The sequence below is a fragment of the Mauremys reevesii genome, linkage group 9, assembly GCF_016161935.1.
Source record: "Mauremys reevesii isolate NIE-2019 linkage group 9, ASM1616193v1, whole genome shotgun sequence".
In the NCBI taxonomy this organism is placed as follows: domain Eukaryota; kingdom Metazoa; phylum Chordata; order Testudines; family Geoemydidae; genus Mauremys; species Mauremys reevesii.
Genome location: NC_052631.1, coordinates 50,020,082 through 50,035,199, shown reverse-complemented (window position 1 = coordinate 50,035,199; position 15,118 = coordinate 50,020,082). Strand labels below are relative to the sequence as shown.

At 51.5% G+C, this 15,118-nt stretch overlaps 1 protein-coding gene across 5 annotated transcripts in view; it reads left to right on the top strand.

Annotated features, from left to right (window-relative positions):
- DGKG (diacylglycerol kinase gamma) overlaps positions 1 to 15,118 on the top strand; it is a 193,108-nt gene that overhangs the window by 159,244 nt on the left and 18,746 nt on the right. For all 5 annotated transcript variants that reach the window (XM_039488563.1, XM_039488562.1, XM_039488561.1 and 2 more), the window contains one exon: positions 3,285 to 3,486. In XM_039488563.1, coding sequence (XP_039344497.1) covers positions 3,285 to 3,486 — 202 coding nt within the window. The remainder of the gene's footprint in view (positions 1 to 3,284; positions 3,487 to 15,118) is intronic.

Sequence of the window (15,118 nt, the reverse complement as noted above, 5' to 3'; positions counted from 1 at the left end):
CCTACATGCGTGGTAGTTTTAGCAACATCAAGGAAGATATTTACCCTTCTACCTTGAAGAAACCACACCTAATTTTTCCACCTATAAGTCATCAGCTTTCCCAGTCAGAAGATGATGTCTGGGTAATAGTATATAGGGGCCGCTTCATGGACACCACACTCCAAGTATTGTTTTGTTGATGAAATACTCTACCTGCTTGAATGCTGGCAGAGGAATTAAAGTCATTTATACAATTAAAAACTCTATTTACTTGTCCCTCCCTCTAGTCCTTTGGAAAGCCACAAATACCTTTTAGTGTCATTTTGAAATGTTGCCATTTGTCTATGCAACACTGAGACACCTCAGTAAGGACTCCAAGTAATGAATGCTTTATTGCTTTCCTAAAGAGGCTCCAAAATTGACAATTTTTTCTTTCACATCTGTAATATTCTTTTCTGCCAAAGTCAACCCAATTTTCCAAATCGCATTTAGAAGAAACAGTATCCAGACATCAAAGGAATAAGGCTTTGACGAGCCAAAATATTTGATTCTCTAAAGTAAGTTCAAATAATAAGAGAAGAGGCCACAGGGAAAGGTAGCTGAGCAGTGGGCGTTTTCTAAGTTGCTGTATATAGAACAGGGTGAACTGTGAGCAGTGATTTGAGAAACTGTCTGGTTAGTGACATCAGTTCCACTTGAAATTATGGGAAAAATTATCTAATCAGACTTCTCTGGGTTTTTTAAATGTTCATTTAAAATGTATAATAAAAAACATCTTGTAGCCAAAAGAAAGAACCAAAGAATGAGAGAGTGTTTCTAGGACAGGGGTTCTTGAATTCTATCAGAGAGTTATATTTGACCCCCTCCACTCCCCGCACCCTACATACAATATTCAAAATAGAAATGCCCACCCAACAACATGAGAGACAAGGTGGGTGAGGTACTATTTTCTATTGAACCAGCTTCTGTTGGTGAGAAAGACAAGCTTACAGAGCTCTTCTTCAGTTCCTGAAGAACAACAGACCGACAGAAGTTGGTCCAATAAAAGATATGACCTCGCCCACCGTGTCCCTCTGATACCCTGAGACCCACACAACTACAACAACAGAGCATGTAAGATTTTGACGGATCAGGTGCTTGTATAACCTCTGCTTCTCCTGACATCCGGGAGGGATGAGGTGATGCTCACTGCTGACAGCTGCCCCCCACCCAAGTTGGTTTTAAGAAAAGCTGTTTGAAAAATGCTAATGATTTTTCATGAGAAATTTTTAAAAATTGATATTTTTGTTTTCATCAAAATGTCCTGCAAATGTTTTGGAGGATTTCAAAAGACCACAACAGAAAACTTGGGGCGAGGGGTCAGAATTTCTGTTTTCAGTTACATTTTTCAGTTTGGGGCAAAATGTTTCCTGGTCTTGTTGACATGTTTCCATGAAATGGAAATTATTCTGTGAAAAGTGTTGTTTGACAAAAAGCCCTTTTCACTGAAATTATATATTGCAAAGAATTGTTTTGACCGGCTCTAGTGTTAAGCTGTTTAGGGCTTGGGGTTTGTGTGTAATAGAGATCGCCTTTCATATGGGGTCAGACCGTGATGCTGAGATCAAAGGTGCTCCCCGGCTGGCACTCCGGATGGTAGGTATGAATGATGAGGAGTCAGTGGCAGGGCATTCTCAAGGAAGGGCCCTCCACTCTGAATTCCCTTCCCTTGGCTTAATCCACGACAACCAGACTCTGTTGGTCTTCAGGGCACAATGCAAAGGCTGGGTGTTTTCCCAGGTTTTCCATAAGGGGGTGACTGACAGAGCTGGCTCCAGGGTTTTTGCCGCCCCAAGCAGCGGAAAAAAAAGAAGCCGCGATCGTGATCGGTGGCAGCTCCACCGCGCCGCTTTCTTCTTCGGCTGCAGGTCCTTCCCTCCGAGAGGGACCGAGGGACCCACCGCCGAATTGCCGTCAAAGAGCCTGATGTGCCGCCCCTTCCCCTTGGCCGCCCCAAGCACCTGCTTGCTGAGCTGGTGCCTGGAGCCAGCCCTGGTGACTAAGCAGGGACTCATTGTTTGCAAGGCAGGTCCTGTAGCGGACATTGTGCCAGTTTCAGTTTAATGGATGAGCTGTATTTCCTGTCCATTCCATATGCCTCTAGCAGTTCTGAACAGTGCATGGAATACATTCAAAGACTGAAAAAATGCGCTACCTGCCTATCAGCCCCAGGGCTGGGAAGAAAACGAGACATTGTTTGTGAAGGGGCTGGTGCGGCCTGGTCTGAACTGCCTGCATGCAGAGTACACCCAGTGGAAAGACCGATGCGCGGCACAAGTTGCCACTGGCCTCTCTGAGGGCAGGATTCCCAGGCTGTTTCCGTTGGGTGGGGCTAGTACCCAGTGCAGACCCCCTGTGTGCTGCCTGCTCCCCAAGTGGCAGCCTGAACTTTTTGTATCCCAGCCTGGGCAGTCTGTGTGTGCAGGCCAGAGATCAGCAGCTCTGTCCTCAGCCTCTGGCTCCAGTTCAGCAAAGCACTGAGGCATGTGCCTAACTCGAACCACACGAGTAGCCCTGTTGCCATCTATGGGTTTTCTTATGTGTTTAAAGCTAAGCACATGCTCAGATACCTGTACCTTGTTGAATCAGGGCCAAACATCGCGTGCCATGAATACACTGTTCTGTTCACTGTCCTCTGCCCTCCACACTGCTGGGCCTCACCGCCCGGCCAGAGCCAGGTCATGGAAATCACTAGCCATTCAGATGAAAATGGCTCCTCTTCTCTCCCCCACCCCCGAAGAGACATGCCTCCCCATCTCACAGTCATGGAGCGTAAGGCCAGAAGAGATCATCTGGTCTGATCTCCTGTATGCCACAGGCCATTGTGTTTCAACCCAGACGCCCTGCACCAAGCCCAGCCACTTGTGTCTGACTAGCATGTCCTCCAGAAAGGCAGCGGTGCTATTTCAAGGGACTGATGTGATTTTTTTCCATTTGCCACATAACGACTCCATGCTTTGATGAATGCCGTGTGGTCGCTGATTTTGGGCTCTCTGCTTTACACTTCTGTCGGTGCCTGTAGCTGCTGTATGGTAGATCAGGATGTCTGGACCATTTCCCGGTGGTGTTCCTGGCATGCGGGACCTTGCCAGTTCTCCTAGCCTAGGCCTTCTCTGGAGTTCTGGGGAAGTGGATATGCCTCTGCAAGCCCAGCTCCTGGGAGCTCTGCATCTGTCCCTTCTTTGTGTCTGTTGTGTGCCCACAGGCCCCACCCAATCGGGCTGTCAGTCAGTGTCTAATGCCTGACCATGCCTGTCTCTTTGCAGTGTGACGGAACGCTGCTGGACCTGAGCAGTACCTCACTGGAGGGCATCGCCGTCCTCAACATCCCCAGCATGTATGGTGGCTCCAATCTCTGGGGCGAGACCAAGAGACAGCGCAGCTATAACCGGATCAGCAAGAAAGTGCCCGAAAAGTTGCACTCCACGGTGGTCACTGATGCCAAGGAACTCAAGTTCTGCATCCAAGGTGAGCTGCGAATGCTGTCACTCCCAGTGCATGGAGAGGTTTGGGGATGGGAGGCGGTAGGGCTCAATAAAGCACAGAGCGGGGATGACTGAACCGTGCATGTATCTCTGTAGGCACTTTGATCATGGCTTAAAACAGGAGAGTGAGAGAAGGTTCCTAACAATATATTTTATGACCGAGAATGGTTCTTTCATGAGCATTTAACTGGCCCAGAACAGAGGTAAATCCACATTGCCCTCATCCCACCTCCTTCCCTTCTCTCCATGGCACCCAAAAATCTTTGTCCATTTGCCAACCTTTTGGGCATTGGAAAGCCCTGGAGAATGGTCGAAAGATGGTTCCTTTGACTATCCTGACATGGCCCCATGTGTACAATGGCATTAGTACTCCTGCCTTTCTCCAACTCAAGGACTATCTCTCCCCATGTGTACAAAGGGAGCAGGTGGGTTATCCCCCCTTCCCTGGGTGTGGGTGGGTGGTGAATAGAGTGCCCTGGGTGTGGATGGGGACAGGACCAGCCCAGGTGCTGTGGAGCAGAGCAGGTGGGGGATTGGTTAGCGATAACCCAGTGGAGGGCGTGGGGATTATGGGACACAAATCTCAGTTAGGTCAGCGTGAGACTCAGGGCCTGGTGTGTGTGTCTGGGCTCTGTCTGAGGAGGCTGTTTGCTGATTGCACTGCACGGGGAGTAGGGGGGAGCGATCGATGATCTTCCCAGGCACTGTAGGGTGACCAGGTGTCCAGTTTTTGACCAGAACACCCGGTCGAAAAGGGACCCTGGCAGCTCTGGACAGCACTGCCGACCGGGCTGTTAAAAGTCCGCTTGTCGGTGCTGCAGAGCTAAGGCAGGCTCCTACCTGTCCTGGCTCTGCGCTGCGCCCCGGAAGCGGCCAGCAGGTCCGGCTCTTAGTTGAGGGGGCCACGGGTCTCCGCATGCTGCCCTTGCCCCGAGCACCAACTCTGCACTCCCATTGGCCGGGAACCGCAGCCAATGGGAGCTGCGGGTGCGGTGCCTGAGGGTGAGAGCAGCATGCAGAGCCGCCTGCCGCACCTCCGCCTAGGAGCCGGACCAGCTGGCTGCTTCCGGGGCACATCGCAGAACCAAGACAGGCAGGGAGCCTGCCTTAGTCTCGCTGCGCCACTGACCAGGAGGTGCCCCGAACCCGAGCCCGTCCCACACCCTGAACTCCTCTGCCCCAGCCTGGAGCCCCCTCCTGCACCTGAAACCCCTCATCCCCAGCCCTACCCCAGAGCCCACATCCCCAGACAGAGCCCTCACTCCCCCCCGCACCCCAACCTCCTGTCCCAGCCTGGAGCCCCCTCCTGCACCCCAAAGCTTTCATCCCCAGCCCCACCCCTGAGCCCGCACCCCCAGCCAGAGCCCTCACCCCCTCCTGCACCCCAACCCGGAGCCTTCTCCTGCACCCTCAACCCCTCATTTCTGGCCCCACCCCGGAGCCCGCACCCACAGTTAGAGCTCTCACCCCCTCCCGCACCCCAACCCCCTGCCCCAGCCCAGTGAACGTGAGTGAGGGTGGGAGAGAGCAAGCCACCAAGGAAGGGGGAATATAGTGAGTGGGGGCAGGGCCTCGGGGAAGGGGCGGGGCAGGAATGTGTCCTCAGGGAAGCGGGTGGGGGCTCGGGGGCTCGGTTTTGTGCCATTAGAACATTGGCAACCCTAAGGCACTGGCTGGGGCTTCCTGGCTTGTTTCCTCCTGTTGTCTGTGTGGCGCGGCGGGTGCAGGTCGGGGGCAGCAGAACTGGCCGTGGTGGGGCCCCAGAGCTGTCATGCAGCTGGGTTACCGTGAGTTGGTGGTGAAGAGCTCGGGCCGTGCCAGTGAGCCAGGGGCCTGTGGGTGTTCTGGAGCCCCTGAGCTCCGGGCTGTGGGCAGCTGCTCTCCAGAGCAGAGGGAGGTGATTATTAATATGATCAGTTGAGGCACAGGTGCAGGGTTCTTGTGGGGAGGGGAGTGCTCGAGGAGGAGGTGCAGCCTGCCGTGGGGCTGAGTCCTGGCAGCATGGGAGGGGGCAGGAGGAGAATGTGAGGTGCTGCCTGGCTCTTCAAAAGTCTGACCCCAGACGGCAAGGGCTGGGGCATTCTTGGCAGTGCCCTGGGAGGCCAGAATTCCTCTCCCTGCTGGTGGAGTCTCGCTGGGGAATGGAGGTGGTAGCTGGTGGCTGCTGTTGCTGGAGCAGTCATTGCTGCTTCGAGGGGAAAAGCAGGGAATGAAACAGCGGAGCTCGTCCTGTTACACTCCCTCTAGGCCCCTACTGCAGCATGGCCAGCTCCGGCATCTGCACGTTTCACGATAGCTGGTGGTTTTCTGCAAGCCCCAACTCCTAGAGTCAGGTGATTGTGTGAGTATCTCAGCCTGCCTTTCTACCCTCCTGGATGAAAAGAAAACCTTTTGCGGGCATGAGCTGAGGGCGACCTAGCAGCTCAGAGACCAGAAGACAGAGAAACAACTTTTACTGTGATTTAAACTCTCATGATTTCTAAGCCAATCTCATAATTTCTGGGCCCTGACTCAGGACTTTTGCACACTTGGGGTTGGCACCGCTGTGGGGGACTTGGGAGGGACTTTGAAGGTGCTTGAAGAAAGCTCTGCATCTGCTATTCCCTTGACAGTGGCCTGTGAAAGCAGGCTGCATTTTGCTGTACGCTGGCTCTCCTCTCTGGGGGCCCTGATAGGCTGCCGTGCAGTATGACTTAGACAGCCATGAGAGCCGCATAAACTGGAGGGGTGCTGCCTATTGGTTAAACCTCCTTAGTCAGATAACGGGCCTGACTCCCTGTGGCCCTGGGCCTGGTGTGGCGATTTCCACCTGCGCCAGCGTGCGCAGGGGAGATGGCTGCAGAGGTGCAGGGCAGTAGGGAATCGGGCTCAGTGTAGTCTCACCGGCGTGCACAGCTCCCCCCATCTGTTTGTGGCTATGTTCAGAGGGCCCAAACTAAACACTTGCTTTGCAAATCTTGTCCTCCATAGGAGGACATAGACCAAGGGCTTCAAGAGAATTATACCCTGGTCCCTCCCCATTTTAATTCCATCCTTCATCCGGACTTGGGCATGGAGATAAACCCTTTGCGGTGTGAGAGTCAGCACTAGTGACAAAGTCAAAGTAAAGGGAACCCAACAAAGAGAAGGCAAGCGTGCCATCCTGCCCCAGAGGCAAAGGATGGGGAATAAGCAAACACAGACTTAGTAGAAAGCCCTCTGGCTGCTTGAGGGAGTCAATACAATAAACAAACAGAACCGCGTGTGGTTTTCAGCCTCCTCAAGTTTTAGTCTAGCCTCCAGTCTCCTACGAATTGGGGATTATTATATAACGCAGATTGTGTGCGTTCACTAGATATGAATTGAGTCATATGCTTAACTACTAGTCCTGCTAGCCCATAAATCCGGTGGGGATAGCGCTGCAGTTCAATATCTCAGAGCCAAATCTTTAACCATAGGGAGAGGCCGGGGATTGTTCCTGAAGGTGACATTTAGGTCTTCTGTGGTAGGGCTCTGTGAAGAGCTTCCATAGGGCTAGGAAGACAGAGGAATTTCAGAGCCCCAATGTGCAAAGGAGAAGATGGTATGAAGGGGCGGGGGGTAAATTAACTAACCACTGGGGAGTTTGCGGGAAGAGAGAGCAGCTACAGGAGGGGTGGGTTCCACTGTAATGCAAGTAACTCCAAAGGGCATGCACAGAAAACTAGCAAGGCTTTGTGGGATTATTTTAAGTAGGAGCTGGGAGAGAGCCACTGGGTGCCAAGGTGCAGCAGAGGCAGACAAAACCTTTTGTCCAGGTGTCAGGGAGATACAGCTGTCTCTGAAGTCAGTAAAGTGTAGGGCAGAAATTGCAGCTGGAAAAGGGACAGGTTGAGATCAGAGAGAAAAAGCCCAGAAAGTAGTGCGGTGCCAGAGTTCAGCATTAAATAACCTGCATCTAGAACTAGCTGTTCCGAGAAGCAATGATGCTGAGAAACTGCTTCTGTAACTCTTGTCCCAATGTGATCTGACCATCCATTGTTATCCAGTGAGTCATCCATTGTTCTGGGTGATCAGACTGAGCTGCCTCTTGGAGCTCCCTCAGCACTGCACTCAATGCCGTGTTCTTCATTGGGATGCTGGTAGCATAGCCCTAGTGGCATGTCTGTACTTATAACTTGGAGCCATACGGAGTCAGGTGTGTGCACCCCACGGTCTCTAATGTGTTATCGTCACACGCCAATAGGAAGGAGAGAGAGAAGTGCTCCTATTCCTCCTGTCTTATAACTAAGGCTGCATGTCTGTCACGGGGGTCCGTGACTTTTGCAGTGGCTGACTCTGGGACTGACAGAACAGATCAGGCAGCCCCTGGGCCAGCCACACCAGCCACTGCTGGGGCAGTTTGGGTGTGGGAGGGGGCTCAGGATGGGGGGAGGGGGTTGGGGTGCGTGGTGGTGCTTACCACGGGGGAGTGGGGGAGGGGCTTCCTTCCCAGAAGCGGCTGACATGTCCCTGCAGCTCCCAAGTGGAGGGACCAGGGGAGCTCCTTGCACTGCCAGTGCTCCCAGGCACCGCCCCCCACAGTTCCTATTGGCTGTGGTTCCTGGCCAATGGGAGCTGTGGAGCCAGAGCTCATGGCAGCATGGGGAGCCCCCCGGCCTACAGTGCTACACAGCAGCATCCCCTTGCCTTTGCAAGTTAGCAAAGACAGTTACCAGCCCTACTGTACTGTCTGCTGCTTTGCAAGTTGACAAAGATGGTTACCAGTCATACTGTACCGTCTGCTGCAGTCACGGGTGCTCCTAGCGGCCTCAGTGAGGTCAGTCGGGGGCACCTGGACAAAAATGGAAATGACTCTCCAGGTCATTCTCTTCTTTAAGTTTTGTCTAATGGAGAGTCAGTCCTGCTAGAATATCAGGCAAGCCTACTAAAGAACCAGAGAGGCAAACGGCCACTCCGGGTCAGAGCCTCAGAGATCCCGCAGAAATGATGAGCTGCATGCCATTCTAGGGGGTGCCCCTGCAACAACCCCACCTGTTGCTTCCCTCACCCCTTCTGGGCTACCGTGGCAGTTATCTCCCCCATTTGTGTGATGAAGTAATAAAGAATGCATGAATAAGAAACAACACTGACTTTATTGCCTCTGCAAGCAGAGATCAAAGGGGGAGGGGAGGGCGGTTGGCTTACAGCAAAGTAGAGTGAACCACCATTCTGCATTTGCTCAGCCTATAGCTGAAAATGGGAATCTGTGATAAGCACTAGGATAGAAGCACAGGCAGGACTGAATCTCCATTTGTATGTGGGCCTTTGGTTGACACTGGTAAAATACAAAATGTCCCAGGATATGTATGTTGGGGGACAATTCTAAACGGCAGCTTAATTTTTTTATTTGCAGCAAAATGTAGAGGTCTAAGTATCTGATTGTGAGCCCTGGTAGCAAGGGGTAAGCTGGGGTAGGCGTGACCGCGCACTGCTGCTGACTGGGAGAGCAGCCTGAGGCAGAAGCCTCCAGCTGCCATGATATTCCAGGCAGGACTGAATCTCCATTAGACAAAACTTAAAGAAGAGAATGACCTGGAGTCATTCCCATTTTTGCCCAGGCGCCCCCAGCCGACCTCACCGAGGCCAGCCAGGAGCACCCACGGGACGATGACGACGGATACCAGTCCTACTGTACTGTCTGCCGTCCGCAAGGCAAGGCAAGGCAAGGGGATACTGCTGTGTAGCGCTGCAGCACAGCGTCTGCCATCAGCATCCAGTAAACATACGGTGACATTGAAAAAAGGCGAGAAACGATTTTTTTCCCTTTGCTTTCACGGGGGTGGGGGCTGACGACATATACCCTGAACCACCTGCGACAATGTTTTTGACCCTTCAGACTTTGGGAGCTCAGCCCAGAATTCAAATGGTTTTCGGAGAGTGGGAACTGTGGGATAGCTACAGTCGTCAGTCGCCTCTCCCTCCGTGAGCGTCCATTTGATTCTTTGGCTTTCTGGTACGCTTGTCTCAGCTCCTTAAGTTTCACGCAGCATTGTGTTGTGTCCTTGTTGTGGCCTCTGTCCATCATGGCCTTGGAGATTTTTTCAAATGTTTTGGCATGTCGTCTTTTGGAACGGAGTTCTGATAGGACAGATTCATCTCCCCATACAGAGATCAGATTCAGTATCTCCCGTACAGTCCATGCTGGAGCTCTTTTTTGATTCTGGGACTGCATGGTCACCTGTGCTGATCAGCGCTCCACGCTGGGCAAACAGGAAATAAAATTCAAAAGTTCACGGGGCTTTTCCTGTCTACCTGGCCAGTGCACCCGAGTTCAGATTGCTGTCCAGAGCGATCACAATGGTGCACTGTCGGATAGCTCCCGGAGGCCAATACCATCGAATTGCGGCCACACTAACCCTAATTCGAAATGGCAGTGTTGATTTCAGTGCTACTCCCCTCGTCGGAGAGGAATACAGAAATCGATTTTAAGAGCCCTTTATATCGAAGTAAAGGGCTTCGTTGTGTGGACGGATGCAGGGTTAATTCGATTTAACGCTACTAAATTCAAGATAAACTCGTAGTGTAGATCAGGCCATGGACAGTTCTCGGGCCGTGAATTTTTGTTTACTGCCCATGACCTGTCCATGACTTTTAATAAAAATACCCATGACTAAAATGTAGCCTTACTCATAACACAAGAACAAGGGAACATTCAATGTGATTGAAAGGTGGCAAATACAAAACTGATCAAAAATGCTTTCTTACCCAACACACTATTACCCCCTGGAACTCACTGCCACTTGATAACTTTGAAATCTAGGACTTGGTAGGATTGATAAAATGTCTCTTGCTATGTGTATGTACAGCATCTAGCACAATGGGAACTTGATCTTAGTGCTACTGTAAAATAAATAATAAATAATACCAAATAATAATAAATAATAGGCAAAGAGTAACTATTAATGGAATGCATCTGTAACTTTCACTCCATGCATCTGAAGAAGTGAGGGTTTTTACCCACAAAAGCTTATGACCATATAAATGTTAGTCTTTAAGATGCCACCGGACTCCTTGTTGTTTTTGCGGATACAGACTAACACGGCTACCCCGATATTCATGGAATGATGTCAGATTGGAAGAAGGTCTCAAGTGGGGTTCCACAGAGATCTGTTCTAGGTCTGGTGTTATTTAACATCTTCATTAATGACCTAGATGTAGGAATAGAGAGCATACTGATCAAATTTGCAGATGACACAAAGTTGCAGACACTATGGAGGATAGAGCTAACATTCAAATTGATCTTGATAAATTGAAGAACTGGGCTCTAGACATCAAAATGAAATTCTACAAGGACAAATGTAAGGTGCTGCACTTAGGCAAGAAAAACCAAATGCACAAATACAGAATGGGGGATAACTGGCTTGGCAGCAGTATGGCTGAGACAGATCTGGGAGTTGTGGTGGCTCACAACCTCAACATGAGTCGGCAATGCGATGCTGTTGCAAAAAAGCAAATGCAGTGTTAGGTTGCATTTAAAGAGGTTTAACATGCAAGTCATGGGATGTGATAGTACCGCTCTACTCAGCCCTGGTTAGGCCTCAGCTGGAGTACTGTGTCCAGTTTTGGTGACTGCTGTATAAAAATGATTTAGAGAAACCAGAAAGGACCAAAGGTGGGGGACAAAGATGATCAAAGGGATGGAATGAAAGCCATAGGAGCAAAGGCTGAAGGAACTGGGTATGTTTAGTTGAAAAAGAGGAGATTGAGGGGGGACATGATAGTGGTCTTCAAATACATGAAAGGCTGCCATAAGAAAGATGGAGAAAAGTTGTTCTCTCTTGCCACAGAGGGTAGGACAAGAGGCAATGAGGTCAAACTACAGCAAAGCAGCTTTAGATTAAATCTCAGGAAAAACTTCCTAACTGTAAGAACAGTAGGACAATGGAACAAACTGCCTAGGGGAAGTCATGGAAGCTCCTTCACTGGAGGTTTTCAAAAGGAGGCTGAATAGCCATCTGTCTTGGATGGTTTAGACCAGTGGTGGGCAACCTGCAGCCCATCAGGCCACATGCGGCCCATCAGGGTAATCTGATTGTGGGCCACGAGACATTTTGCTGACATTGACAGTCCATGGGGCCTGGCCCCCCGCAACTCCCAGTGGCCGCGGTTCACTGTTCCCACCAATGGGAGCTGCAGGAAGCAGTGGCCAGCACGTCCTTGCAGACCATCGCTTCCCGCAGCGCCCATTGGCTGGGAATGGTGAACTGCGGCCACTGGGAGCTGCGGGGGGCCGTGCCTACGGATGATCAACATCAGCAAAATGTCTCATTGCCCGCAATCAGATTACCCTGATGGGCCACATGGGGCCCGCGGGCCACAGGTTGCCCACCACAGGTTTAGACACAACAAATCCTGCATCTTGGCAGGGGGTTAGACTAACTGACCCTTGCGGTCTCTTCTCACCCTGTGGTTCTATGAGTCTGTGCAGTTTCAGGGATCTTCCTTGAAAGCATCTGTTACTGGCCTCTGTCCCCAGGCTACCTGTCCAACCGCCTGCTGTGGAGGAGGATTGTGTGCTGGTGTTCCTGAGTGACTAGATTTGTTAAAGAAAATGATGTGGAATGTGTGTGGGGGAGCAGCTGCCAGGGCAGGCAGCATGATGGGACTCCATTTCAGCCACTGCCTCTCTCTGCTCACAGCCCCCCTGTGGATTCAGGGTTTGGATCTGGCTGCTGAGCTTCAAGGAACTAACTGGCTGGGTTTTGGCCAAGCTGAGGGGAAGCAGAACCCTCTAGAGAGATCATTGCTGTTGATGGGTGCATACACAGCATGAACAAAATGACAGCTGTGAGCCAGGAGAGCTCAGGTCGCTCTGCCTTTCCTGTTTTTCTGCTCCCGAGGCCCAGTTGGGACCATTGCAGCTCACTGACTGGGAGTGGAAATCGATTCGGCCCCTGCTTCTGTCTGGGGGTTGGCCTTGAACTTTCCCTGTGAAACATGGGGGAAGCCTTCTCCAGTACATGGGGAGGGGCTGAGTCTCGGACAGCACCACCGCTGGCTGGGGTGAGCATTGCCTTCCTGACACCATTCGCTGGCATGAGCGTGCAGAATCTGAATCATTTGCGTACATGCCTGGATGGCCTCCAGAGGCCTTTGACAAATATCAGTAACAAATTCAGAAGGCACTCAGGGGAACAGTGATTATTTGGCCCAGTTTCTGGGAATACAAGACGTTTTTAAAAGCTCCAGGATTAGCTGGTTGGGCTAATGAGTCCCTGACTGCCCTGCTCTCCCATGGCTCTCCTCAGCAGCAATAAGTCTTGCCATTTTCATAGTCACATAATTAGTGTGACTCTATGCTGAAGTAAACATGGAGCCTGCCTTTGTTCATCACTCATCCCACACCACCAGTGGGGCCCAGATGGGTTCACTTGCACCTGCAGAGTTGGTGGCTTTTCTTAATTTGACCAGGTCAGAGGCAGATGGGAACTGAGGCTTGGAAAAGCTTTGAAACTAATAGGGTCTTTGTTAGTGTTGTGTCATAGAAGCAGCTAGTGTCTCATCAGGGGCGGCTCTAGATATTTCGCCGCCCCAAGCAGGGCGGCATGCCGCGGGGGGCGCTCTGCCGGTCGCTGGTCCCGCGGCTCCGGTGGACCTCCCGCAGGCGTGCCTGCGGAGGGTGCGCTGGTCCCGCGCGGCCACAGCAGACCCTCTGCAGGCATGCCTGCGGGAGGTCCACCGGAGCCGCCTGCCGCCCTCCCGGCGACCGGCAGAGCGCCCCCCGCGGCATGCCGCCCCAAGCACGCGCTTGGCGTGCTGGGGTCTGGAGCCGCCCCTGTGTCTCATTGTGAGGCTGGGAGCCCCCAAGTTCTAGTTCAACCCAGCCACTGGCTTGTTGTTTGCCTTTGAGCAAGATTCTTGAATGGGTCGGCCTACCAGTGTGTAAAAGGGACAATATCCGTCCCCTAGGTCTATCTCGCAAGGGGGTTGTAAGCAGGGCCAGCTCCAGGGGTTTTGCCACCCCAAGCAGTAAAAAAAAAAAAAAAAAAAAAAGCCGCGATCGCGATCAGCTCTACAGCTGCCGCTTCAGTCTTCGGCAGCAATTCGACGGCGGGTCCTTCGCTCTGAGAGGGACTGAGGAACATGCCGCCAAATTGCCGGACGTGCCGCCCCTCTCCATTGGCCGCCCCAAGCACCTGCTTGCTGGGCTGGTGCCTGGAGCTGGCCCTGGTTGTAAGGTTTAATTATTCAGTTTGCAGAGCGCTTGGATAATGCTCTGTAAATAAGGATTGTTCCAGGCACTGGGTCATTCAGTGAACCCTGTCTACTGACAGTCTTCTCTAACTTACTGCATTTTACAATATGAGAGCGCATTTCCAATCATGGTTTGAAGACCCTGCAGCAGAACTTCCGCAGGTATACCACTGACTCTCCAAACCATGGCAGAGCTCCTCTGTTCAAACTACCAACCAGTCTACTTCCAATGCCGCTGCCCCTAGCTGCAAGGCAAAAGGTTCCCCCAAGCACAATTTCTTGATTGAGATTAGTGCTAGCTATGTATGCGAGAGCCCCTCCCATGCTGTGTGCACCCGGGATAACTCTTAGGAACGATAGTCTGTATGTATCAGACTAACAACTCGGCATGGTTTGTAAGAACATGGGCTGGGGCTGTCGCTCCAAGTCACTGGCCCCAGGTCTGCCCCGGGGCTGAGCCCATGGGGCTTGGGGGTTGCTTGACATAAAACAAAACAAACAGGGAGCCATTTCACTCTGCTTGGATGTGCCACACTTGAAAGGAACATCTGCCTTTGGGACAATAGATGAGGCAATGTTACGATTGCCAGTAATCTCAAAGTGCTGTAAATAATAAAGCAAGTGCAGAGTTATTAAGCCCAGCCCAGCCACGATGTGGCGGTCACCTGCAATAGCCTTTATGTTTCTTCCTTTTGCAGGAAGTCTCACCTCTGCTAGCTTTCATAAAGGCATTGATTGGAGAAGTGGGTGAGAGCCCCTGCCGAGGTAAAGCTGAGGACCATCAATGGCTATTAGCCAGGATGGGCAGGGATGGTGTTTGCCAGAAGCTGGGAGTGGTGACCGGGGATAGATCACTCGATAATTGCCTGCTATGTTCATTCCCTCTGAAGGACCTGGCATTGGCCACTGTCAGAAGACAGGACACTGGGCTAGATGGACCTTTGGTCTGACCCAGTATGGCCATTCTTATGTTATGTTCTAGGTTTGTTTTCCATTATGAGCCCAATAGTGCCCTCTCCTTTATAGTCCTCAAAAGGTCCTTGCCATGAATGGGCTGTGGTGAGTGGAGGGAATAATTTTAACTAATTGAGAAGATTCAAGGAAGCCAGTTTTGAGCAAGGGGATCCAGACAACATAGATGTTAATCATGTTGAAGTCCCTGTGGGGGGGAAGGATGGGGGAAGGGTGTTGGTTTTGTCAGTGCTAGTTGCAGAAGAGATTGTCTTATAAACTTCAGATTGGGGATCTCTGGAAGAGCTTGGTAATAGCTTCTGGCACAGGATGAACTGGGGAGGGAAAGGCCTATTTGGGAAGGCATCTGCTGGGGAATTAGCAGCATCACGTGGCCAGTTGGCTGGTGGAACTCAAAGCTTTCGCAGACAAAACCAGCCAGACTCTCATGTGGCCAAAGCCTTCAAGGT